General features: G+C 42.4%; 4 protein-coding genes across 4 annotated transcripts; 2 read left to right on the forward strand and 2 right to left on the reverse strand.

The window, feature by feature from the left end:
- Nucleotides 1-795: 795 nt before the first annotated feature.
- LOC127784804 (uncharacterized) lies at nt 796-3,787 on the reverse strand. Its single transcript, XM_052312184.1, has 8 exons — nt 3,646-3,787; nt 3,498-3,557; nt 3,262-3,314; nt 3,071-3,122; nt 2,326-2,385; nt 1,800-1,871; nt 1,629-1,695; nt 796-1,205 (listed from the first exon to the last, which is right to left on the reverse strand). Exons 1-8 carry the CDS (start codon nt 3,758-3,760, stop codon nt 1,142-1,144), a joined length of 543 nt encoding a protein of 180 aa, XP_052168144.1. The 5' UTR covers nt 3,761-3,787; the 3' UTR covers nt 796-1,141.
- A 2,299-nt stretch (nt 3,788-6,086) lies between these two features.
- On the forward strand, nt 6,087-11,943 carry LOC127783525 (type I inositol polyphosphate 5-phosphatase 13-like). Its single transcript, XM_052310715.1, has 11 exons — nt 6,087-7,243; nt 7,400-7,652; nt 7,757-8,561; nt 8,925-9,049; nt 9,191-9,275; nt 9,431-9,584; nt 9,717-9,754; nt 9,830-10,097; nt 10,252-10,375; nt 10,456-10,816; nt 11,058-11,943. The coding sequence occupies exons 1-11, from the start codon at nt 6,289-6,291 to the stop codon at nt 11,493-11,495; spliced, it is 3,606 nt and encodes a 1,201-aa protein (XP_052166675.1). The 5' UTR covers nt 6,087-6,288; the 3' UTR covers nt 11,496-11,943.
- A 192-nt stretch (nt 11,944-12,135) lies between these two features.
- Nucleotides 12,136-20,309, forward strand: LOC127784808 (DNA topoisomerase 3-beta). Its single transcript, XM_052312194.1, has 15 exons — nt 12,136-12,308; nt 12,464-12,520; nt 13,451-13,554; nt 13,961-14,054; nt 14,485-14,584; nt 15,014-15,257; nt 15,718-15,880; nt 15,960-16,079; nt 16,407-16,486; nt 17,004-17,282; nt 17,460-17,628; nt 17,717-17,845; nt 17,974-18,186; nt 18,888-19,067; nt 19,532-20,309. Exons 1-15 carry the CDS (start codon nt 12,288-12,290, stop codon nt 20,177-20,179), a joined length of 2,601 nt encoding a protein of 866 aa, XP_052168154.1. The 5' UTR covers nt 12,136-12,287; the 3' UTR covers nt 20,180-20,309.
- Nucleotides 20,310-22,219: 1,910 nt separating this feature from the next.
- Nucleotides 22,220-24,635, reverse strand: LOC127783939 (cytochrome b561 and DOMON domain-containing protein At3g25290-like). Its single transcript, XM_052311096.1, has 3 exons — nt 23,910-24,635; nt 23,278-23,532; nt 22,220-22,834 (listed from the first exon to the last, which is right to left on the reverse strand). Exons 1-3 carry the CDS (start codon nt 24,534-24,536, stop codon nt 22,535-22,537), a joined length of 1,182 nt encoding a protein of 393 aa, XP_052167056.1. The 5' UTR covers nt 24,537-24,635; the 3' UTR covers nt 22,220-22,534.
- Between the last annotated feature and the right edge of the window lie 1,795 nt (nt 24,636-26,430).

The following is a 26,430-nucleotide window of genomic DNA, read 5'->3' on the forward strand; positions in this document are numbered from 1 at the left end:
ACATGACTAGGGTGCACGAGTTTTGATCATGTTGTCTCTAGTTTACGCTATAGTCGATCGGAAATATTAGTATTCGGGAATCGGGATTCCTCTGTACATTGATAGGATTCGGGGTTCCTCTGCGATCTATGAGATGAACAATATTACTAGAATTTACTGAGTACACTTCTAGACAGCACTATTTTGATTTTGTGCCTGTCAAATGTGCGTTCCTGAAGATTTTGTTTCTGCTTGATTTGTGCCTGTCAAATGTGCGTTCCTGAAGATTCTATTTTCTGTTTGATTTGTGCCTGTTTTTCCCACCTGTCAAAAGTGTGTTCCTGAAGATTTTGTTTCTGCCATTTGAAGCTATGTAATTATGTTTTTGCCATGAAATGAAATGTAGTGGATTCCGCGTTGGAAAACTGGATCGATCAACTTTTAGATGTTACAAAGAAAATTGCACATCTTCTGCAGACCCGGTTCACTCCTTTTCTGATACAGCTGCTTCTGAAAGGATAGTGTGCCTTTCCGACTATACTCAGAACTTAGACAAAGGAAGATTTGCAATGGCAAAAAATGTAACCTGAGTCGAGCACAAATATGGCGTCATCTTTTCTTTTTCTTTTTTTTTAAAAAAAGAGAAAAATATACTAATGAGCCAAGTAAAGCCACTCTACAAACAGCCCATACTAGAGACATATAGGATTAGGATACATCTGCTTTATCAAGAAATTTAGCACACGCAACAATGGCCGAAAAGGCCCATACCAGTTAGTTTAGCCCATTCAACTAACGGACCAAAGGCACGCACAGTTAACAAATTCAGCCCAACATATCAGATTTTTAGATGTAGCACAAAAATATTTGCATGCCTCCTCCAGAACCAGCTCACTCATGGTGTTCCATAATTCTCAATAACAAAACTAATTAGTCAGGCACATGAATGATCATGTATTTGATAAGATTGGTAAGTATATATCTGTAGTCATCCGGATACTGCATTTGTTGATGTAACTCCCGGAGTGTACAGTGGTAATCACAGTAAAAATAAATCTCCATTTCTTCATCAAATAACTGGAAGATAGTACACTCTCAAAGGAAAATGCTGATGCTGACTGCAGCACCATTTCACCTGCTACAATTATATGTTTGTTGTAATTCAAGTTGGTGGCTGCCATGTCCCTGGTTTGAAGGTAGCACCAGTTCCTGTCGGTTCAGAAGACCTGAAAGAACACAAACACGAGAATAACCTTAATAATAATCAAATTGTTCCTTCACTCTTAGCTCCAGATTAACTACAGTTGCTGTTGTCAAAAGGAGCATGCCTTCTATATTCTGCAACAATGAAATGGTACTGGGACAATTTGAACTAGGTATCTGTAAGACATTGGCAGATCCATCATCCATGATGGCATACAGTAATGCTACTTTGGTGGATTCGTTATATTTTACTTGCAAGAACAATTATCATGTCCACATAAGAAGATCACAAAGCAATGCTAAATGGGGAAGTAGCAATGCCCTCCAAGAAGAATTTAGTTCAAGAGCAAACAGTAGCTATCCAGTGGCACTGTATGCTAGATGAAATAGCTACAAAATAATAACATCGAATCACAATTTATATATTTCGGAGAATTGGAAAGCACCTGTCAGTATCTATGGTGGCATCCTCTGTATCAGTTCCATCCTTTGATCTAGATACCTCATCATGTCCTAAACAGTGAGATTGAAATGTTATCATGGATGTTAAAGGGGTTGTATCACATGCAGAAATGGAACCACAAGCAGAAATGGAACAAGAGTATAAGATTATATACCTTTTCTCTGATCTAGCGAAGTATCAGGAAACTGCTGAATAAAACTTTTGAGATTTGGAGATTCAAACTTCCCTATATTTGGAGGAATATCGTTATTCAAACCATCAAGAGAAAAGGGAGAACCCCCAGGAAAAATAAATGAAAATACATACATATTATCAAGCGACAGAAGTAACAGTTAAGAATCTGGAGTTGCTAAGGAGCAGAGACAAAAGAATGATGACAATATTGTTTTTCTTTTTCGAAAGTTTTAACTGTTGGTGAAGTTAGAAAGAAGGAATTGCAAACAGAAACACATTGATTGGTGTTGATGGGACATGATAGATATGTAACATCAGTTAAGCCATGAACACAAAGAACTTGAAATGCATAAAGTCCAAAGAAAGCTAAAAATGCTGATAAACAATGAGGGGAAGTAAGAACAGGGGTTTGATTGTTGCCAATCCCACAAATGATCAAGTGCCACTATAAGGAGTTGCAAATTGTCAATTTTCCCAACTCTTAAGCAGATCCAGAAAGAACATACCAACCGTCTTGACTGGTCGGACACCGGTCTTCTTTTCCTCTTCTTCTTTCTTTTTGAGCACTGGATTGAAACAGATTAAATATATTAGTGGAGCAAAATCCATGAACATTCAAGAAAAAAATAACAGAATGACTATGGCACATATGTATGTAATTAACATTTTCCCACTAACCAGCAATAATTCTACAAGTGAGATCAGTGGGAACTGGGAAGTAGGACAAAAGTCCATCATGTAGTTTCATTGTTTTTTTAATGGAAGTTGCATGTAGCATAGTCATTTCCGAACATAAGCTTAACAGAACCAATAGGCATCCTATAATGCTATACATGAGTAAACATACTGTAGTAACTTTTTTAAAGATAAACTGAAAATTAAGACAATAAAGAATTTTGCCATCAATCCCAAGATGTATGGCTGGATGCATTTAAGTTGGTTTTACTAAAACACGGTAAGTAACAGTAATTGATGTATAGTCACCAAACAAACAATACGCATTACACGAATGTTATGAATTATTCTTGAGCCCAAACATTTACAATTATCCCACAACATAAATCAGCAATATATGTAAAACACGCCAACCAGTAACCACCATCTCCACCACCGCAACATCAGCAAAAGAAAACTTGTGCGATGCTTAATGTAGGCTTAACAAGAAAAGTAAAGAACACCTTCTTATTAATAATATAGGGTTAAAGAGAAAATAATAAGAGAGGATATAAGCTGTAATCATCTTATGCATACATTCAATATTTTGCTTGACACGTTCACGCCTTACTTCCAGCTCAGCCAACTCCTACAATAGTGCAGTGATATATCACAATCAGATGAAATCAAAATGTCACCTACACAGTATAATGGAAACATGCTGTACATCAATAGCCTGCTCAAAACATTTGCAGAAAATCATGTGTGGAGCATGGCCATACTCTCACCTCTGGTGTCGGAGCTTTCTTCCTTTGTCCGTTCAACCAGCAAATCCACTCAACTACAAGTGTGACACAACTATCAGCAAAATCCAAGCACGTCGATTCATACTTCAGAAATCAGAATCAAAAGTTCACAAACCATACATGCCTGCAGAAACAAAGTGCCAAGTCAGTAATCATATCAGGTTCTCTACACAGGCCAGAAATTGAAGTTGATCAACCGAAAGAGAAGAAGAGGTAACCTGGAACAGTGGTCGGATCCTGGTCGCTCCCCTTGAACTCCACCCACCGTTTCTCCTTCACTGGTCAAAGCCATCCAAGAAATGAGCCGCCGCCATTGATGTAGCCTACGAGACTGAATTTGAATTGAAGGAGATGTGGGAGACGTACTGACGCCGTCGACCTCCTCGACGCGGGTGAAGTAGCGGTTGCCGAACTTGTCGGCGCCCACCTGCGCCCGCGAGCGGAACATCCCCAGCAGCCGCGACACCAGCTGCTTCGACATCGCCCGAGACAGCGATGGAGGGTTATCTCGCGGAGGACGACGGATGAGATGAACGGGGTCGAACTCGAGGAGGGCGGTGGCGGCGGCGGCCACCGCTCGTCGTGGTCGACGACGGCGAGGTCGCGGGGGACGGCGGTGGTCGGCGGTGGCGCTTGGCCGCCGGCGGCGAGGGTAGAGATGCGAATTTGGGGGACGGGGAGAAAGGGAGTCGGAGAGGGAGGCTTCCGTCCTGACAAGTGGCCCCACCATACTAACTGGCCGTCTGGCCCCACATGCAGCCTCTCGAGATTCGGATCCATCTCAAAGAAGGACCTCCTTACATGGGCCTTCTAGGCCCAAGCCGTATCGTGCACGCCTCGGAATGGATAAGTCCACTTTGACACCCTCATAGTATAGCTTTAATCTAATCCGTATCTTAAACCTCAATACCGGATATTTTAACCCCACAACTATTGAAACCGGTGCAAAATGACTTTCTCAGTGGTTTCAGAGGACGTTTTTGCTGACGTGGCGTTTTTACCCGATCCAACCGGCTAACTCAACAGTGGGACTCAAAGAATTCTCCTCTTTATTCTTCCTCTTCTTCCCCACAAACGCACACGGCGACTCAATGGCGGACTGCGGTGGTGCAATCCTTCCCCGGGCAAGAGACACCCCTTCGTGGCTCCGCCACCGCCGCTGCTGGTGACCAAATGAGAGATACGCCGTGTGATATTAAACGAGGCCGAATGGGTTTACTTTTCCCATGGAATCGATTTAGCATTAAAGGGTGGGAGCAGCGACCATCGCTGTGTTTGTCGCTCGCCAGTCACCACCGCTGAGAATGGCCTTTGGGTTTCGTCTTCTCCTTTTTTCAATTTAAATTTCAAAAAAAAACCTCGTGTTATTTTTTTTTGAACGAATCGGCAAGCTGCCAATTTCATTGAATAAAGGAGGAATAAACTTTACACGTGCAAAAGAAAAACCAAGGCTCAAGACCTTCGGTCCGAGCAATTAAAAAGAAAGCCAGCTGCCGAGATCTCTCGCGCCTACCAATGACCACGACTTGGCCTCCTCCTTGGTTTTAGCCAAAAGGCTTCCTGTCGAGAGCTCCTTTTGCTGAAATGTTCTACGGTTCCTTTCATTCCATATTTCCCAGGCTACTAGGAGTGTAAGCGTGTGCAAAGCTTTCTTTGGAGCATCTTTTGAATTTGTGATAGCTTCCCACCACGTCGACACTGTCGAAAAAACCTCGTGTTATGCGATCAAAGTTGTAGAAAAAGATAGGTATTACAAGTGTGGCACATAACCATAGATTTTATGGTCTAAATATTTCAAAAAAAACCCACTCTTCTATATTTTGAGCACAATTTTACTTAAAATTTTAAAACATAAAATGTATATGAAGAAAAATTATTTATTAAGTTCTTAACTAAGGTTGATAGTTTACTTTTTTCCCTGCTTAAAAAATAGCTTTAAATATGCTGCAATTAATCAATCTTCAAATATATATAGGGTTTTGTGAAACTTGATAACTATATGTAGCCTTACGTGCCATAAGTGATAATATATTTGGTTTTCACTCATTGCAATGCACATGTGTTTTGCTTGTTAATTTTATATTCAAACTATCATTCCCAAAGAAAAGCATTGCATTTTCCTGTGAGAGTAGTATATTATTAGGACTGTATTGACGAGGGCAGTGAGAAAAAGAATCTCTCGATTAATAGTGAGCTTTTTGGATAATTGTTTGAATGCTTCTAATAAGCGCAGAAAATAAGCACGTGCATTTTAATAAGTGTTTTGACATAATTATTTAAATGTTAAAACGATAAAACAATCTAGCTAAATATACGCATGCTTTACTTCTGATGAAAATAAATTAATAGTGAGGTTTTCTGGGACAATTTCATATGTATAGATGTTAAATATTGTACAAATGAAATAAGATAAGATCATATATGGACGTTCATAGAAAAATAGGATGAAGTAGTTGGTAAATTTTTAAAAAATACTCTACCTGGTGGGGTGGGGGTGAAAATGGTTGGGATTGGTAGCAATATATTCGGAAACGACGCTTGATCAGCTGGTAGTCGACTATATCTATCACTTAAATTACTTAAATTTCTCAGTATCGATATTAATATGATGCAGGAAGAAATTAAATAAAGAAAACAAAAATTATATATAGCTAAAAATGACGGTCGAAAACACACTCGATCGATCAGAAATTCCTGTCACCATTTTCAGCCTGGCATTTCCCAGTTTTAAAAGTGATTTGAAACGGAGAAGAGGGTTAATTCATACTCCATCTTTGAAACCGTTGGCACTTGGCAGTAAGCCCGGCTCACCCGCTCTCTCTCCTCTTTCTCCTCTTTCTCTCATCACCTCGTGCGGCCCCGACTCCGCCGGCCACGGGTGGCGCGCTCCGATGGTCGTCCATTTGTCCGACCCCCCTCCCTCGCCGCGCCCTTCTCCTTGACCATTTCCATCTTATCTCTCCCCATTCCCATTCCCCCCCACGCCCCCAACCCCAACCACCGATCGCCATGGAGCCCGACGACGAGGCGCTGAGGGAGGTGGCCGCGGCGGTGGCGCGCGCCCAGCCGCCGCAGCGCCGCGGGATCTCCTACAGCCAGCCGCTCTCGCGCGACGCCGCCTCGGCGCGCCGCGCCGCGCTCCGCAACCACAGCCTCGACGACGACCACATCCTCCCGGCCTCCCACTCCCTCAACTACGTCCACCACGACCCCTCCGCGGGCGTCCCCAACCCCGGCGGCGGCGGGTACCAGCCCCCGCTCCCGCCGCACGGACACCAGCCGCAGCACCACCACCACCCCAGCGCCTCCTACTCCACCGGCTCGCGCCGCTCCGTCGGGGGCGCGAGCGATGGGTCCATGACGCTCGAGCGCGCCATGTCGGAGTACGGCGGCGGGCATGGGACGCTGCCGGAGTACGTCGGCGCCGGCGGCGGGAAGGGCATCTTCCGCGTGCCGCTCCGCGCCGCCATGCACCCGGCGCGCCCGCCCCCGCTCGAGGTGCGGCCGCACCCGCTCCGGGAGACGCAGGCGGGGTCGTTCCTCCGCACGCTGGCGGCGGAGCCGGAGCGGCGGCAGCTCTGGGCCGGGGCCGAGTCCGGGATCAGGGTGTGGGCGCTCGACGAGGTGTTCGCCGGGTGGGGCGCAGGCGCGAGGCGCGGCGACGAGGAGAGCGCGCCGTTCCGCGAGGGCATGCCCGCGCCGCCCGCGCTCTGCGTCGCCGTGGACAGGGCTAACCGGCTGCTGTGGACGGGGCACAAGGACGGGAGGATCCGGTCGTGGCGCATGGACCTCGACGCGGCCGCCACCGCGCCCGCGCCTCCGCCTGGTGGCGCAGGCGACGGCGGTGGGAGCGTTGGGGGAAGCAACCATGGCGGGCCAAGCAATGCACCGGTGTTCAAGGAAGCCCTCACGTGGCAGGCGTACGGCCGGACTCCCGTGCTCTCCATGGTCGTCACTTCGTATGGTGAGCATATGTTGCCCATGATCTTGTAATGCCAATGTATTTTTATGTTGTTAGATTCTCATAGTATTAAGAATTTGATCGTTGCATATTTGCATGTGAATTGCAAACGCAAATCATTGTGACAAAAAAACTTCATGTTCCATTTGAATCCAACAGGCGAGATATGGTCGGGATCCGAGGGTGGTGTCATAAAGGCATGGCCTTACGATGCCATTGCCAAGTCGCTCTCATTGTCACCGGAGGAGAGACACATGGCTGCATTGTTGGTGGAAAGAGCATACATTGATCTCAGGAACCATTGCACAGTTGGAAATGTGTGCTCTTTGCCTGCTTCTGATGTGAAGCACATGCTTGCCGATTATTCTCGCGCAAAAGTGTGGACGGTTACAAGCATGACATTTGCTATCTGGTATGATTCCAGAAAGATATATATGTTACCATGTGTTACAGATTGCTGTTCCTTTGCCCATTAGTTGCTTCTAACCTCCACATTGTATTGAAATATTGCTACAGGGATGCTCGTACAAGGGAGTTGCTGAAAGTATTTGGGATGGACGGGCAAGTTGAGTCAGCTCGGCTTGAGACACCGGTCATGCCAGAGCAACCTATCGAGGAGGAGGTCAAAGTAAAACCTTCAAAGAAAGATAAATCCCAGGGTTCTTTGAACTTCTTCCAGAAATCTAGGAATGCCTTGATCGGAGCAGCTGATGCGGTGCGCAGGGTTGCAACAAAAGGAACATTTGTCGAAGATAACCGTAGAACGGGAGCAGTGGCTCAAGCAATGGATGGAACAATTTGGTCAGGATGCACAAATGGTTCCATTATACTGTGGGATGGAAATGGAAACAGAGTGCAAGAATTCCAGCATCATACTTCTTCTGTGCAGTGCATAAAGGCACTTGGAGAAAGGGTGTGGGCGGGCTATGCCAGTGGCATTGTTCAAGTCATGGATGTTGAAGGTAACCTTCTTGCAGGATGGACTGGACATAGTTGTCCAGTCATAAGAATGGCAATTGGAGGTTCTTACATTTACACGTTGGCGCACCATGGTGGTATTCGGGGATGGCCACTGACATCACCAGGACCTCTTGATGACATTTTGCGGACTGAATTGACTAACAAAGAGCTTTCATACACTAGAATGGAGAAGATAAATATAATGGTTGGAAGTTGGAATGTAGCACAGGGGAAGGCATCTGCTGAGTCACTTAAATCATGGTTGGGTAGTGTATCATCTGATGTTGGGTTGGTTGTCGTTGGCTTACAAGAGGTCGAGATGGGTGCGGGTTTCCTAGCCATTTCTGCAGCAAAAGAAACTGTAAGATACTTGATCTTGCCTTCAATCATTTATTTCTCCTTGCTTTTGTTCAATGCAATTAAGTGTTAGGAAGAATGCATCTAGATTCTAGATAAGCATAAACAAGCAGGTAGCACAGAAAGAATACCGGTGCTTTAGGAATGTTACTTTTGGAGCATATGGTTAATGGGGTCAATATCAATACTGACTTGGAAGTATACAGAATTTCTTAGGGGTTAACGAATTCTATATTTTTATACTTTTACCTGTGCTGTGTATATCACAAACTTTAATTGTCGTAATAACTTTCCACTATTACTTTTTGTGTGTGTAGATAACTCTATATCACTCATTTTATTCAGCTTCCCTTGTTCATGGTTCTAGGTAGGACTTGAAGGCAGTGCCAATGGGCAATGGTGGATAGACAATATTGGTAAAGCACTTGATGAGGGAACATCATTCCATCGAGTTGGTTCTAGGCAGTTGGCCGCATTGCTTATTGCCGCATGGTATTGTGTCTTGTCATGACTTAGCTGATTTGGTTTACACTATAAATTTCTTGTCACATAATGATAACTTGTTTAATTTATAATTAGATGAATTACCATTCTCGTGTAATTTATTTTACATGTAAACATTAACTTTTCAAGGGCAAGAAAGAGCCTTAAGCCATATGTTGGTGATGTGGAAGCTGCTGCAGTGCCATGTGGTTTTGGACGTGCTATCGGCAATAAGGTACATCCTGAAGTCGTTTCATATATGTGTAGGCATTAATTTCCTCGTTGGATGATGCCGCACATTGCAGTCGTTAGTCAGTTTTTATATCATGGTGCATGCGTCTAAGTTATAATCTTCAGTTGTCTGTGTGATGACAATAGATACTTCTGCAGGGTGGTGTAGGATTAAGAATAAGAGTCTATGATCGTAAAATGTGTTTCGTCAGCAATCATTTTGCTGCACATTTGGAAGCTGTAAGCAGACGCAATGCTGACTTTGATCATATTTACCGGACAATGTCTTTCAACAAACCTCATGGATCCACAGGTTCTTTTCTCTCAATTCGTCTTAAGTGTTACATGCCTTCTCATTATCTAAAAAAAAAGTGTTACATGCCTTCTACATTAATATAATCCTGAAAAGGTGTTTCCTTGACCCTCTCGGTTTCTCTTCATGCAGCTTCTGCGACATCCGTCCAATTGCACAGAGGAGTAAATGTATGTGTTTTATACAACATTCAAATTATCTATCATAATGAATTGTACTGATGTTCAGATTTGTGGAGATGACAGGTAAATGGGAACCAGGTCGATGAGGTCAGGCCAGACTTGGCTGAAGCTGATATGATTGTCTTCCTTGGTGATTTCAACTACCGGCTTTATGGTATCACATATGATGAAGCAAGGGACATGGTCTCACAAAGAAGTTTTGATTGGCTAAGAGAGAAGGATCAGCTTCGAGCAGAAATGAAAGCTGGAAAGGTGTTTCAAGGAATGCGTGAAGGTCTCATCAAATTCCCTCCAACCTACAAATTCCAAAAGCACGCTCCAGGTCTAGGAGGTAAGTCTAGCTTGACACTTAAAATTTAGATTGTTATTCATTGTGTAATAGATTAAATTTTCTGTCAATGTTTCATTTAGAGTAATTATTTGACTGTATTTGGCTAAAAGATTCAGTCATTGTCCCTGAGGCCTTTACATCACTTGTCTTGCAGGGTATGATTCGGGTGAGAAGAAGAGGATACCTGCTTGGTGTGATAGAGTACTATACCGCGACAGCCGTCCTATATCAGTAGCTGACTGTTCACTGGAGTGCCCTGTAGTTGCTTCAATTACATCGTCAGATGCTATAACACTTCCTTTTCTCTTCTTTTGTCTCCCTTTCTTTGATATTGATCATTTTTGCCCTCTTTTGATAGGTATGTAGCTTGCATGGATGTCACAGAGAGTGACCACAAACCTGTGAGATGCACATTTAGCGTTGACATTGCAAGAGTGGATGAGTTAATAAGAAGACAAGAGTATGGAGAAATAATCGAAACGAATGAAAAAGTACGTTCTATGCTTGAGGAGTCTTCTTTTGTCCCAGACACCACAGTTAGCACAAGCGAGATTATACTGGAAAATCAAGAAAATATTGTCTTTCGGATTACCAATAAATGTGAGACAAGCAAAGCAGCTTTCGAAATCACATGTGAAGGCCAGTCAAGCAAAAAGGAGGATGCAACAAAATCAGAGATTCTTCCAAGGGCATCGTTTGGCTTCCCTCTTTGGCTTGAGGTATGAGTTATCATGTTTTCCCCATGCCATTTTCCATGCTAGTTACTGTCCCTTTAGAATTTAGATTATCATGCATTGCTAGTTCTGTTTCTGAGCAAGAAAGAAAGTTACCTCACTGCTACACTACGTCATAAAGCTTCATTCATAAACTGACTGATGTTGAAGCTTCAGTCTAAATATGTTGTTCCCTAGGTATGTTCAGTTCAGAAACCAATTTCTGGCTTACTCCCTTATTACACAGGTCCAACCAGCGGTTGGTCTTATCAAACCAGGAGAAACGGCGGAGATCACGATCCATCACGAGGACTTCTACACGCAGGAGGAGTTCGTGGACGGGATACCACAGAACTGGTGGTGCGAGGACACCAGGGACAAGGAGTGCGTCCTCACGGTAAACATCAGAGGCAGCACCTCCACCGAGACCAAGTCGCACGCGATCAGCATCCGGCATCGCTGCCCGGCGACGTCGGCGCCGCCGCCGATCATCAGCAACCCGCTGTCATCGTCGGCCGCGCCGCCGATCAATGCCCTGGCCAGCGAAGGGCCGCCGTCGAAGCGCTCCTCCAAGAAGAGGGAGTCGAACCACCACAAACGGGAGCAGCGGGAGCAGCAGCAGCAGGACTACGCTCAGTTCGGGAGCTCGGAGGTGCATGACCTGTGCCGCATGCGCTGCCCTTGATGAACTATAGACCTGTAGAGAGATCAGAATTCAGAAGTTTTCGTAGGTGTGTTTCTGATATATATATATATAACATCAGGGAGGAGTTTGCTCTAAAGTTCTGTACATATGCTTCACTTACCTCTACCAGCTGCTACTGCTTCTAATGTAACCCAACAAAAGGAGTGTAGAGTCATTGACATACCACTGCTAATAATTTGTGTGTTTTTTTAATTACATGCTGATTCTTAAGGGTGTTGTTTTAGAGAGTTGAATTCAGGGGAAGTTACCTAGCGAAAGAATGAACAGTGACCAGTGTAATATGTTTCATAGTGTCGTTCTTTTCTTCAGTTAAAAGTGTTGTTGATGTTTTCCTTTCTGAAAGACTAACTGATCTTGTAATTTATGACTATTCATTTTTCTATGAGAGATTTATTCTCTTTCTTTGGTGACAATCATTCATTTTTTATTTCAGTGCTCATTTTGTTCCAAGTGTTTTTCGACCTAAAAAGTTCTGATATACTATTGCACATCGTCAGTAGGATCATATTTTAAAATTATCACGAGTATGAGTAGATCAAAATTTCTTAACCAAAATCAGCATCCCAATTCCCAAACCTCTCAAGAAAAAGAGAGAAAATTCAGCATCCCCAAATTGGAAAGCCCAAGAACACAGTGGAGGGGGGGGCCCCAAAACCCAGCCCACTAAAACCACACTCCGATCCGAAACCGTCTTCGTCTTCGTCTCCGGCCGCCTCTCCGCCTCCACTCTTCCTCCTCCCGGCGGCGAGCTTCCCCTCTCCGCCCGCGCCCATGGCGCCCACGGTTCTGATGGTAAGCAGCACCAGCCGCTCCGCTCCCGGCGTACCGCGCGGCGTTGCGGCCGCCGTCGGTGGCGGCCGCCGTCGGTGGCGGCCGCAGCGACCCGGGGGGACTCTCCGCTCCACACAGATGTTCTCGCCCTCACTCTCGGATCGCCGCTTCTGCAGGTCGCGGAGAAGCCCAGCATCGCGCTCTCCATCGCCTCCGCCCTCTCCGGCGGCCGCGTAAGTCCCCCACTCCCGCCCGCTAAAACCATCCGCAACCTGTTTGATTTTTTTTTTTCGTTTTCGAATTCGAATTCGGCTGTGGCTTGAACACCCGAACGTGGATTGTTTCATAGCAGGTTCTAACCTGGGAACTTTAGCTGTGAGTTGTTTATAGGGCAATGGCTAGGGGTTTGAGGCTTTTGGCTGATCGTCGACATCATTGCGCGGTAGGGTTAGTTCCAGGGACTTGGGGAATTCAAAGATGGTAGACACTGAGAGGATTAGATTCACTGACATGGTAAAATGGTAAATGGATTTGTCCTTTATGATGAATATCCCCGTTTTCACCCAAAGACCTCTGCTTAAGCTAGTATAAATCTATTGATGAATGTTATGTAACTACCTGATCTATCCATGGCATGAAATCGCTATCACCCGACTGTAGATTGTTTCGCCGTAGATTCACAGCGCAAGTTCTGCCCTAGAAACTAAAGTAGTGAGATGTTATTAGGACAATGGCTAGGGATTTTTGCTTGGTAGACCGTGGGCACCATTGCCACTGTAGGGGTAGCTTCAGGGACTGGGAAAATTCAAGGATATTATAGAGCTGATAGGATTGGGTGGACTGACATGGTAAAATTGTACAATGTCTTTGCCTTTCCTTATGATGAATGATCAAATATCCCCTGCTTCCACCAAAAGACATCTGCTTAAGCTAGTAAATCTATAGATGAATTTTATGTAATTATCCAATATCTCTGCGGCATGAGGTGGCCATGCATTTTGGGTGGTTGTTGCCGATACATTATCTATATCACGTGGGTCAGATTTTAAATTGTTTGTTTGCCTTAGCTGTTCAGAAGTATCGCACTTTCACTGCTGTTGTGCATTACACATTTCTTTTCTGAGGTGAATGTCATTGCAAAACCTTTTTCGATGTTCATGCAGATGTCTACAAGGAAGGGAAGTACAGATGTCCATGAGTTTGATGGGATGTTTCAGGGTTCTCATGCATTTTTCAAAGTGACATCAGTCATTGGACATGTCTTGAGGTTTGTGCATATTTTCTCCCATTCTTCTAAGTGCCTTTGTCATGATTATATCACGTGATCTGCTACTTTTCTGTGCAATCAAGAACTACATATCTCAACTATTGTACATGCGTATTCTCTATGTAACTGTTTTTACATAGAAACAGTTGACCAATGCATAGTTGCAACTTGCAAGGTTGATATATGATGCAAATGATTGATTATTATTCCATTATAGCTGGATAATAATCAATATAGCAGACACTAATGTTTTCAATGCTGACTTCGAATATAAAACATGCATTTGTCATCATCATTATCTTGTTTGGTTCATGTGACTTGAGTTCTGTTCCATCTCTAGCTTACCCCAACTTGTTTGGGACTAAAAGGCTGTCGTTATTGTTACTGTGTGATACCTCTCATGCAGTGTAGATTTTCCACCTGCATATCAGAATTGGGAAGGGACTGATCCAATGGATCTATTTGTGGCTCCAGTTCTGCGATCTGAATGCAACCCTAAGGTAAAGCATTTCTCCACAGTTCTTACCGAAGCTTAGTACTTAGTAGCTAGCAGCTATGCCTACTCAATTAAGTCCATTATCCAAGAATAAGTTCACCAAGTACTACATGAATGTCACATGTTCCCACTTGAACTCTACTGTTTAGTTTAGCCAATGCTGAAGCATCTTATTTCATCCTTTCCTCCATAATTGCTCGTTTGGCTTCTAGCTGTAGTATCCACAATCTAATGTTACGAATGTTGTGATTACTGCTGCCCTTCATTTTTTTTAAATGAAGTTCATGTTCATCTATGAATCCCACAAACTTGGATTAATTGTAGATGGTGGATAAAATTCCTCTCTATAAAGCTTTATCACAACACCTGCAAAAACACCATAGTTTTCCATGGTTAGGTATGAAACTGATCACTGATTTATGGTTCTTGCGAAGGCTCATATCCGCAGGCATCTAGCTCAGGAAGCTCGAGGCTGCACCTACTTGGTACTCTGGCTTGATTGTGACCGAGAAGGAGAAAACATATGCTATGAAGGTATGCTATCCTGTTTTAGGACCTCCATGGGTATGTGTACTAGAAATCTGGGTTGGTGTACAAAGAGCTTTATGTGTCCTTTTTTGGGGTAAAATCTGTACTCTGTGAAGTGTGAAAACAAATATAGATGTAAACAACCTGACCAAAATTCAGAAAACACCAGATGGAGAAATGCTTCAGGCCTGAGGTAACTGCTCAGTGAACTGGATTGCTCTGGATTCCTCAAATCTGTATACAGTTACGCTTTTTGCATGAGAAAAATATATAGTTACCCTTTGTATGCATGAGAGTTTATTCTGCACTGAGACCCTGATTAATGCTGTTTGTACACAAACTTTTCATTCGATTTCTTTACATGTATAAATCCTGCTCTGTTCTACCTACAGATATTTATGTCAATGTAATAACAATGACACTCTTATATTCCAGTAATTGATTGCACTGGAATTCCTAAAAGTGAGGTTGGCAGAAGAATTTTCCGAGCCAAATTTTCGTCCGTTACTGAGAAAGATATAATGGATGCTATGAATAATCTTGTTTTGCCAAGTAAAGACGAGGCACTAGCAGTTGATGCTCGCCAAGAAATTGACTTGAAGGTAGGAGTAGCATTTACTCGATTTCAAACCAGATATTTTCAAGGAAAATATGGAAATCTCGACTCAAGAGTAATTTCGTGAGTTCTCTATATCCCTTTGGCAACCTGGAGTCATTAATCAACTGTATGCTAGCCTTTTTTATATATAATTTATTGTGTGCGTACTATCTACAGCTTTTTGTACATGTTCCAGGTTTTGTATCTGTAGCATCAACGTAAAAGTTTGCATATCAACTCCTTACATTTTCTGCGTTTGGAAATTGGAAATGTTGTATAACTTATTTACAAGCTTGAGATGTTAGGCATTCTTTAGTTAATCTGAATGCCTTTTTGTGTTTCATCTGGATTTGAAGGTGAAGTTTTCAATTCCTACTGTGCCTCTTCTTTCTTTTCCCCCTTTTTTGCCAATGCAAAAGTTAATTCTCGAGTGATTGTTTCTAGCCAATTCGTCATAGCAATATGTATTATTGTCTGGTTCATGTTTTTAGAATTTTCTGCAGAATTTTGTCTTACAATTCTTCCCCCTGTTCTATATCAGGTATGGTCCATGCCAAACACCTACACTTGGATTCTGTGTACAACGCTATCAGCAGATTACCACATTCAAACCAGAGAAATTTTGGTCCTTGAAAACTTATGTTATCAAGGATGGTAATGAAATTCAGCTTGAATGGGATAGGAAGAAACTTTTTGATTTTGATGTAAGATTCTTGAGTTTATAACCAAATGATTTCATTCTATTCTTTCTAACATTTATCATTTCATCAATCAATTTTGCAGGTTACTGTAATGTTCCAAAAGATGGTGACCAGTGATGGTATTTTAAAAGTAACCGACATATCAGTGAAGGAAGAGTGCAAAGCCCGCCCGCCTGGCCTTAATACAGTTAATTTGCTTAAGGTGCAACAACTTAAGACTAATTGTATTTCTCCTTGTTTAAATCACGTTCTTCATTGAACAATGATGCTACCAAGGTTACTATTTTGTTATCGGCAAAGTTCACTGTGTGTACTTATGAGTAGTGCACTGGTGTATGTTAGCTGATTTACATGCTTCTTTTGAATTATATTGCTGATATTACAGTGTTCTACTACATATGATCATGTATTAACATATACATCTTTTCCTATTCTCTACCTCAGATGCCCTTGATTGACATAATACAATATTATAGTTATTTTCTTGTTAGATTCAAGTGTAAGTTTATTAAATATTTTTATTATCCAGGTTGCATCAAGTGCACTAGGTATTGGACCTCAGACAGCAATGCACTTGGCAGAAAGGCTTTATACCCAAGGATTCATCAGGTTTCAAAAATGAACCCCAGAAATATTAATTTTGTACTACATATTCTCCCTTTGTTCTATGGAAATGTTAATAACATGTTTGAAGTTGATATGGGCTTATTTGCTGTATGCAACAATATTGCTGGATCTTTTAGGCTGTGTTCGACTCTGCTGGTTCCCGTCCTCTCCTCCCTCGTTTTCCACGCGCATGCTTCCCAAACCACTAAACGGTGTACTTTTTGCAAAAAAAATTCTTAGAAAAGTTGCTTTAAAAAATCATAATCTTTTAAGTTTTTTTAAGCTAATGCTTAATTAATCGTGCACTAATCCATCGCTCCGTTTTCCTTGCTGGAGGTGAGGGTTCCCAACCCTCACCCAAGAACACAGCCTTAATCAAATTGTCGTTTTGACTAAAGAACAGGGTGTGTATGTTTCCGCTAAAACTGAAACTGCTTACATAGGTGTTGCTGATTTGCTGTATAGTTAATAATGTATCTTCCTTTTCTCTATTGAAGTTCTAATAGTTGTCATTGTACAGTTATCCACGTACAGAGAGCACTGCCTATCCTTCATCATTTGATTTTAGAAGTGCACTCGCTGCACTTGCACATAATCCTTTGTGGTCCAATGATGTTCGGACGTTACTGGACACTGGGTTTGTTAAGCCCAAACAGGGTCATGATGCTGGGGACCATCCCCCAATAACTCCAATGAGATTGGCAACAGAAGAAGCTTTGGGAACTGATGCTTGGAGGCTGTACCAGTACATTTGTCAGCATTTTATTGGCACTGTCAGTCCTGATTGTAGATATACGAGGTAGAGTGCTAATATTTGTGTCTATTTTTATTAACCAATAACCAAGTTATTTCTGTTTCACTGCAATCTTGTTATAGTATGCTTATTGTCACCATCCTTATCTCAATATCTGAAAATTTCATCATTATCTCTTTATATGAACATTACCACTTTTTTCCTTTGACAAATGGTTTTCAGGACTTCCATTGAGTTCACTTCAGGTGGAGAGACTTTCCACTGTGTTGGCAACCGGGTCACTTCTAAAGGATTTACTTCTATTATGCCATGGCTGGCTGTGAGTGAGAATAATATCCCTGCATATAAAAAGGGCGATGCTGTTAGCATCCATAAGGTTGACATATATGAGGTATGGCTTGTGAATTTATTCACATCACATGAGCTCACCTTTTTTTTTTTGGGTCTGAAAATGTTCATAATTATCATTCTTCATTAAGGGTAGCACCACACCTCCTGACTACCTTAGTGAGAGTGAATTGATCTCTCTCATGGAGAAGAATGGCATAGGTACAGATGCATCAATTCCTGTGCATGTAAACAACATCTGCGAGCGTAATTATGTTCAGGTTAGTTGAATCCTTTTATACCCATCCCCTTGTGAGCTTCTTATGTAGTGAACTTTTACACCCACTTATGGGCTGTCATTGTGTAAATATACAAAATGCCTTAATGCTGCTACGTATCTTTCCTGAAGGTGAATTCCGGAAGAAGATTAGTACCAACACCCCTGGGAACTACATTGATAAGAGGGTATCAGTGCATTGATGCTGATCTGTGCTTACCAGATATCCGAAGGTTTATTGAGCAGCAGATTACTCTAATTGCAAAAGGTGAAGCTGACCATCTTCAAGTTGTGCAGCATGTTCTTCAGCAGTTTATGAAAAAGTACTCGTACTTTGTGAAAAAGGTAATATGTTTGGTTAATAATTTGTAACACTGTTGTTTTCTTGATTGTAGTGTTATTTCCTCATGCCTTGTAGTATCTTTACATGGTATTTTGGAACGGTCACTAATTAACATCCTCAACAGAGCGGATCCTCCAAAGTGTGTAATCTTTCTTGCATTTCATACTGTGTAATGTTTTATACTGTTTTTAACAACCCAAATTCCATCAATAGAATGTACAGATTGTATAGAACTTTTTTAACTTACTTGAATTAGAAGAAAACTGCAATTTGCTAGTTTTACAGGACCTCTTGTATGTGGTGCATAACGCATTGTTAAATTTTCTTATTCCAGTATTTGCATCACATTTTCAATTTTATTTGATAGATCTGAGGGGTAATTTGGCTCATAAATGATTTGCTATCATTGATCATCACTAGATGTCATTCATTAATGCATGGTTCCTTGAAAACAGTGAAAAAATGTGGTCAAATTATTAGTGCCTAAGCCTAAAGATGTGTTTCGTCTGAATCAAACTTCCTTAGTTGATCCTGTTTAGTGCTGCATCAATCTGTTTCATAGTTAATTGAAATAAGGACTGGGTGCGCTAGCCATGATTAACATAAATAAACTTCCATTTTGTTGATAGTGGGTTCATTCTGTGATCACTGATGATATGCTCATCAGCTCATGTAGTTGCTTCAAATGAACATATGCTTGCAGATTGAAAACATGGATGCTTTGTTCGAAGCACAGTTTTCACCTTTGGCTGACTCTGGACGTTTACTGAGCAAGTGTGGAAAATGTGCTCGGTATATGAAGTACATTTCCACTCAGCCAATGAGGCTGTACTGTGTAACTTGTGAAGAGGTCTACTATCTTCCCCAGAACGGTTCCATTAAGGTGATTGCTTGAACTGCACATTATTTTATTATATATGTAAATTTTCTTTCTTGTTTACATGTGGATAAATTATGCATCATGTTGTTTTACTTCTGAGCACCAACATAAGGAACTGAACTGCAAGAATATCGCGGAATCATGCAATGCTACTTTTGATAGATATTTTCGTTCCCTAGATGTTATGATCCCTGCTGTATAGTTTTCTTTGTTTTCAGTACATATTGCGATATTTTGTTTGTTACTTTCTTCATGTATTCCATTTGCTGTCCTTATTGTTATGTTCACCACTTCATTTTTTTTATCCACTTTAATGCTTAACATAACCTACTGATACAACTTCAGTATTTTCTTTGATATAAAATGTGCGTGTTGAACTCTTAAGTATGTGCATTATTATTTTGTATAATTTTTTGTGCCAATGGTCAGTTCATGTTAACTCATGGTTAATAATCCTATTCTTCCAGCTTTACAAGGAAATCATTTGCCCCCTTGATGGGTTTGAGTTGCTACTGTTCTCAATGGTTGGCCCTGATGCAAAATCCTTCCCACTGTGTCCTTTTTGCTACAACAGTCCTCCATTTGAAGGCATCGACAAACTCTTCGGTGCACTCAAGCTTGATGACACTGGCAAGGTTGGGAAAGGGGCTGGCATGCCATGCTTCCTCTGCCTGCACCCCACATGTAAACAATCTATGATCACTCAAGGAGTTTGTGCTTGTCCTGAGTGTACTGGTACCCTAATTCTTGATCCAGTCAGCGCACCCAAATGGCGGCTTTACTGCAATAGATGTAACTGCATTGTCCTGCTCCCACATGCCGCTCATAAGATCAGTACTACAGATAAGAAGTGCCCAACATGTGAGTCTACTATCATCGAAGTTGATTTTAACAAGAAAACTACCCCACTTAAGGATGGAGCTACTTTGCATGAGGGTTGCATCTTGTGCGATGAGCTGTTGCATTCGCTCATTGAGATGAAGCATGGGAAGTCATTTTTTATGAGGAGAGGTAGAGGAAGAGGCAGGGGTAGAGGTCGAGGGAGAGGAAGCACTAGGGGAAGACGGGGGAGCTCAAGACACGATGATCCTAAGATGAGCTTCAGAGATTTCTGAAATTTTCAGGGCTTAAACCTATATGTAAGTACATGCAACACTAGTTAGAAACTTAACCACCACTGTTGTTCTTTCCATTTTCTTCCTGTATAAACCCTAGATCAAGTTATCTTTCATGGTTTTGCTACCATGCTAAGACTGTTATTTCTGTTTCTATTGGATGAAGTTAGGCTTGTTTCCCAGGTTGAAGAATGGCTGTGTAGCATCGATCTTATGTAAACAGTGGTTGGTAAATGGTAACAGGGCCAACGGTTGCAAGGGTTGGTGAGATACTGACAGTTGAGAACTTCTGGGTCGTAATGCGTTTACCAACGACACAACACGAGGCAAATTGCTACCCAACAAATGCCTGATCTCTTTTCAATGTTGATTGGTACTTGATAATAAGTTGATAGCACCTTCTGATCCGGGATTCTTCTGGTTGAATCCTCTAATCCAAAGAGAAGGAACGGATGCTTCTGTTTCACTTGATGCTTTGTTCCTACCACACACGTGAGATAGTATACATCACTTGTTGGTTCATGCTTTATTTGAACTTAATATTTTTTTTTCAGTTATACAGCTCAACTCTTTCCTTTGACATGACGTTGCTTCAGATTGCCCCTCCAACCACCAACTGAAGGTGGCCACTTGAAGCTTTGTTTCAAGTCCAAGGAAGTTGAGCAGGGGCCTCAAAACACAGGTTAAGGCCTGAACCATTGATGCTAGTCCGTGTGTCAAGAGCTAGGGTTCGTGGTTTTTCTTGGCTGGATTTGGATTAGTGAAAAGCTGTGGGGACTGTTTTTCCCCGCCGGTCAAGTTTTTCATATCTTTTTTTTTAAAAAAATATTGTCACATTCAGGGAACCAATTCCCTTGGTAGCTTTTGCGGTAGAACAGAGCATTAGATTGGAACCGGGATGTCTGAAATTGACAGGAAATAGGGAAAGGTCGTCTAGTGTGTGACTACGGGACTAGTATTGTCTAGCGTAGTAAAGTACGGACTAAATTAGGTGGGAATGTGGGATCGGATGCTCTTATGACTTTATGAATGTAATTAAGGTGCAAATTGTTGCGTAGATGATACTGGAAAGGGGTTAATAACGTGATGGTTATGTTAGATGAGTGATCAAAATCGTTTGTTAGATACAGCTGTGAAATATTTGTTATATTAGGAAAAGGTTTGATCAACCGAATTTTACCTGGAAATGTTATGCGCTGCTATTTCTAAACTACAAATCAAGTTTATTCATTACTTTTCCCTTTAAAGAACTTCATTCTTTCTTTCCTATTGAATCCAGTGACATAAAAAATGTAGTGTTGAATTTCTAACAAACTTAAAAGCAGATTATCTGAAGTAAATGAACTTTTTGTGACTTGTAAGAGAGAAGTGCACCGTATCAAATATTCCGCCCTTTGAAGAAAGCACAAATCTTTACTTTTGCTTCTTTTCAACAGAAATCACGCAAAAGAGTACAGCAACGATGGATTAAACAACATGAATTGTGTCACTCCTTTGAAGAAAGATCAACATCTCCTCCCCTCCCCTCTTTTTTCCCTTTTCCTCTGTCAGTGCCTCAGTGGTACATAAAAAGATAATGAGTGCATCTCTTGATTCGTCTCCTCTAAAGATTGAGATGAATTCTCTCTAAAACTTTCATTTCGAGGCATATGCAAGATTCGCAGTAATTGTCAAAAAGGGTGCAAGAAACTGAAAAATGCCATTCAGATGTTGCTTTGATCGAATTGCATCATTTCGTTTCCTGCACTTCGAGCTCTCGACATCTTGCTTTCTGCCTCACAGATAGCATTTCGCCCAACTTTAGCAAAAGTGCCATTCTCATGGGACCTTAACGCCAAGTGCGTGATCAATTGATCAATGCGGGATCCTACCGGACAATGACCCAATCAAGCCGCATCTCAAGCCTGCAACTGCAATCTCGCTTGCAACCTACACAAAAACATTCTAGAAACTCGAAAATATATTTCAACAGTCTAGGAAATATCAAAAGTTACCATATTTTCTGTTGTAAAATTTGTTATCTCTGAAATCCTAAGTCACTTAGTGTAAATATACCATAAATTAATACTAAAAATTTGTGGTACATCTCTGTACCTCTCCAAAAACAATAAAATCCCTCAACTCAAAAGCTATCTAATGGGATTAGCCATGTAAACCCAAACATACTCACTGCAACTGGTCACTACACACTCAATCTTCACTCTAATGTACTACAAATGCATAACGCTCATGGTAAAAGGATATGCAGGCCAAAAAACTCACAAGACCGAAAATCTATGATATGCTACAGTACACACCACAATGAACACTGTCACAGCACAAACAAAAGCCCCAAAAAAGAACTTAAAAAAAAAATCACACATGGCGAGGCAGGTGGCCATTGGAGGCGCTGTTGAAGGTCTTGCTCTCGGCATTGCGCCTCTTCACCACCATGCCCCATGTGACGACCTCAAGGATGACGGCGGCGACGCCGAGGAGGCAGAGGACGGCGACGTAGGCCGTCTTCCACCGCTGCTCGACGCCGAGGATGGTCATCCCCTTGAAGATGTTGGTGATCCCCAGTATGATCACCGTGTAGCCGATGGAGTGGTGGTACATGTTCCAGTAGACCCTGTACTTGTTCTCCTTCTTGGGCCTCAAGAACAGCGCAAAAATCTGTACCCGATTTCGACAAAATTTAGTACTTTTATAGTGATATGTACTGATAGTAAAATTCTAACAGTAAAGGCGGTAAAAGTGATCTGAACCGTTGATCGAGTTCTAACGAAATTACTCCCTCCGTTCCTTTATAATTGAACTAACACCATTGCAACTTTGATCACTAATAATTTTTAAATGATTAGATTATGATAAACAGAAGTTTATTGCTTATGTTTAGTACGTAATTAACACGCTTAGGTAATATGACATCTATTTAAGTATTTAGATGTTTTAAAAAAGAATAACACGAACGGTCAAAGTTTAAACATGAATAATGGAGAGGGTAATGATCAATATTCGAGTACACGATCATTCATATATAGAAGGGAGCCAAACGACATAGGAGGATTAAATTAAATATTAATTATGAGATTGTGATGTGTGATTTTGATGCTTACTTGCAGGGTGCCAAGAGCAAAGACAATGATGCCGATGTTGCGGTGGAGAGTGTAGGTGATCCCATTGGACATGTTGCCGAGGTTGATGCCGGTGGCCCAGCCGGCGACGCCGACGCCATAGCCGATCAGCTGGCAGCTCACATGGAGGTAGAACCATGCCGGGTCCGCCGATCTGAAGGTCTTGAGATACCTCGCCAAGATCGCCCCCATGGGCAGCAGGATTCCCCAGCTCACGGCGTTGAGCAATCCATGGATCTTCTCATGTCCAAAGAAATTAAAATGAGATTGATTTTTGAAGGTTTTAGCAATGGTGTTTGGTGAGAATTCGATGCGGTTTGATGGATGGATGGATGGATGGATGAGAGGGGAGAGTGATTTCATCCCTTCCCTCGTTTCTTGCAAACAAACAAGTTTAAATTCAACTTATATAAGTTGTAACAAAAATAACAAATATAGCCATGAATGTATGATAACTATTTTAAGTTTAATTTGTTTTGTTTTTTGCATCTTGTAAAACTTAAATTTGGTCATATATGTTTGTGAAGTGATATATTTCATTAATGTTATTTTTTTAAAAAAATTTAATAACTATTTAGATGAAATTCCACATCCGGATGAGAGTTTGTGCTCACGTTGCGCTTCTTGGCGATGGCGTCGGAGGAGGAGGCGGCGGTGGTGGTTTGTGTTAGTAGGTCTAGCTTCGCCTTGGCGGCGAGGTTGGCGCCGCCCATGGCGTGCGGCGCGGGGACGCCGCCGGTGACGGCGGGGCCGACCTGCCACACCTGGTTCAGCACGCCGGCGCCGCCGTAGGCGGCGAGGCTCAGCGTGCCGAACACCCTGACGCGGCCGTCGGCGCCGAGCTCGGCGGCGAGGTCCGACGCCGGGAACGCGATCGGCCCCGGCTCGCCGAGCGCGTACCCGGAGATGTTGTATGTCCGGACCTCCCACGCGCCCGACGACGACGGCACGGCGACGAGCGCCTGCGCCCCGGCCATCCCGTCACCGGCCGGGTTGAGCCCCCACGCCACCCACCCTCCCGGCGCCGCGGGCGCCGCCACGAACGCGACGGACAGCTCCCCGCCCGCGCCGCGGTCGTACGTCCAGTGCAGTGACGCGCCGAGCCGCGGCAGGTCGCTGCACGCCGCGTACGCGCGGTTCGCCGAGAACGCCTCGCCGGCGCATCCCCCGGCTGCCGCCACCGACGCCGCCGCCATCGCCGCGAGCAGCAGAAGCAGCGCCAGCACCACCGCCCCCGCCATGGCGTAGCTCAGCTCGGCTCGCGGCGTCCGCGAGTGACAGTGCAGTGCAAGGTGGTTGGCGCCGCGCCGCGCGCGCGGCGCGGCTTAAAGCGTGGAGTGGAGGTGAGTGGGAGTGGCGGGGCCGGCTCGAGTTGACGGGGTCCTTTTGCCTCGTGAACTGTGGCGTCGCAGCAAGCGGCAGCTAGAGAGCCTAGAGGCGAATCCGACGGCAGCACAGTGCACCTACCTACTACTGTCATTCCATCAGTGTAATAACTTCAATTTAATATACTCCCTCCGTCCCATAATGTTGCAATCTAGAATGGGATGAGACTCGTAGTCCTAGAATAAGACTCGTAGTCCTAGGTTACAATATTATAAGACGGAGGGAGTAGAGTGTAATGTAGTATATTAATACTACGAGGACTTATTCGTTTTAAAGGAATTGCAAAAGAAAAACATAGAAACAGGAATGAGTTTTAAACTACTATTCGTTTCATAGGAATGCACCATAGGAAAACTATAGGAAAGTTTTCCATTCCTCCATTCTCGAAGGAAAAGCATAGGAAAAAAATAAACCACTCCAATCTAATATTTGCATTTTTTTGGTTGGCTTGCTAAACAGCATAGGAAAAATTCATGTGTTTTTCAATCCATAGGTTTGCATATGTATTTCTATAGTATTCCTATGTTTTAAAAATCCTGTGAACCGAACGAGCCCTCAGCTGAACAGATCAAGGTTGTGTGTTTGGATGGGAAATACTTATTTTAGTCCCTCTCATAGAAATTTTAATCCCTTCCATAAAGACTTATGTTTTTGTGAGAGCAATTAAAATAAGTCTCTCCCATCCTAAACAGCCCCTTATTCTAAAACGAGGAAGGTACCACGATAAAATCTTGCGAAAAAAATATACACGGTACTTACACAAAAGGTAATTAAAGTCCATTGATCTCCACTCGAAATTCATCAAAGTCCTTTTCGCCTTAAAATACTTCGCATCTTTTGCCTTTTAATTTTAAAGTTGATTTTAAGGTTTTTTTTTACCATAGTTTCTATTTTAGCATTAACATTTAAATCATTACTAACACATACATAAAAGTTTGAACTATAATTTTTTTATCGCTAATACACTGTTTGGCATATTATGCGTAATTGGCCAAACAATGGCAAACTACAACATTTTTCCTCCTAAGCTTTTGAAATCAGACAGACTTTCTATCTCGTTAAGAATTATATATACATTTATAATACTACATAGCTATATTTTTATATTTTAAGATAGGGGGCACCACATCGGTATATTAGGGTTGTTACTCTAGACGTGGCACGAACCACCATTAAGCTGTGCTCGGGAGGAGCTCACCTCCCGTGTACAACGGAGCGATGCATTTTCTTATGATTAATTAAGTATTTAATATTTTTTGAAAAATAGATTAATATAATTTTTAAAACAACTTTTGTATGAAATTTTTTTAAGAGTGCGTGCAGAAAATGAGCTAGATGAGTTAGAAAAGAACTCAACCTTAGTATTGAACTCATGGTAAAACTTGAACTTAACGGTTTCGAAACTTAAGGGTGAAAAATAAATGATTTTATAGTTAAAAGGATGAAAATGCGACTTCAGTGAGAAACCATGTATTTTTTTTTGCAAAGTTGATTAATTTTCATTGAGAAACCATATACGAAAGTTGATTGAAAAAATTATATTAATCTTTTTTTAAGGAAAAAGTACGAATTACCCACCCCCAGAAAAAAAAACTATTGCGGTCAGCCTCCCCCCTGAACCCGAAAACAAGACATCACTCACCACGAACTTTAAATACCGGACGAATTACCCTCCTCAACACTGTTTTGAGCGGTTTTGACTTGAGTTTGCACACATGGCGCCTACGTGACAATCCAATCCGCAAACAA

Source organism: Oryza glaberrima, chromosome 9 (genome assembly GCF_000147395.1).
Source record: "Oryza glaberrima chromosome 9, OglaRS2, whole genome shotgun sequence".
In the NCBI taxonomy this organism is placed as follows: Eukaryota; Viridiplantae; Streptophyta; class Magnoliopsida; order Poales; family Poaceae; genus Oryza; species Oryza glaberrima.

What these genes read in the sequence shown, in the direction of transcription:
- LOC127784804 (XM_052312184.1), bottom strand. Translation starts at nt 3,760, where the DNA reads ATGTCGAAGCAGCTGGTGTCGCGGCTGCTGGGGATGTTCCGCTCGCGG. An exon ending in AGAAAGCTCCGACACCAGAG is followed by an intron (nt 3,123 to 3,261) that starts GTGAGAGTATGG and finishes GCACTATTGTAG; the next exon opens with GAGTTGGCTGAGCTGGAAGT. An exon ending in CCGACCAGTCAAGACGGTTG is followed by an intron (nt 1,872 to 2,325) that starts GTATGTTCTTTC and finishes CTCCAAATATAG; the next exon opens with GGAAGTTTGAATCTCCAAAT.
- LOC127783525 (XM_052310715.1), top strand. Translation starts at nt 6,289, where the DNA reads ATGGAGCCCGACGACGAGGCGCTGAGGGAGGTGGCCGCGGCGGTGGCG. An exon ending in CAAACCTCATGGATCCACAG is followed by an intron (nt 9,585 to 9,716) that starts GTTCTTTTCTCT and finishes CTCTTCATGCAG; the next exon opens with CTTCTGCGACATCCGTCCAA. An exon ending in AATTGCACAGAGGAGTAAAT is followed by an intron (nt 9,755 to 9,829) that starts GTATGTGTTTTA and finishes TGGAGATGACAG; the next exon opens with GTAAATGGGAACCAGGTCGA.
- LOC127784808 (XM_052312194.1), top strand. Translation starts at nt 12,288, where the DNA reads ATGGCGCCCACGGTTCTGATG. An exon ending in TGGCGCCCACGGTTCTGATG is followed by an intron (nt 12,309 to 12,463) that starts GTAAGCAGCACC and finishes CCGCTTCTGCAG; the next exon opens with GTCGCGGAGAAGCCCAGCAT. An exon ending in TATACCCAAGGATTCATCAG is followed by an intron (nt 16,487 to 17,003) that starts GTTTCAAAAATG and finishes GTCATTGTACAG; the next exon opens with TTATCCACGTACAGAGAGCA.
- LOC127783939 (XM_052311096.1), bottom strand. Translation starts at nt 24,536, where the DNA reads ATGGCGGGGGCGGTGGTGCTGGCGCTGCTTCTGCTGCTCGCGGCGATG. An exon ending in CCATCGCCAAGAAGCGCAAC is followed by an intron (nt 23,533 to 23,909) that starts GTGAGCACAAAC and finishes GGACATGAGAAG; the next exon opens with ATCCATGGATTGCTCAACGC. An exon ending in TTGCTCTTGGCACCCTGCAA is followed by an intron (nt 22,835 to 23,277) that starts GTAAGCATCAAA and finishes AATCGGGTACAG; the next exon opens with ATTTTTGCGCTGTTCTTGAG.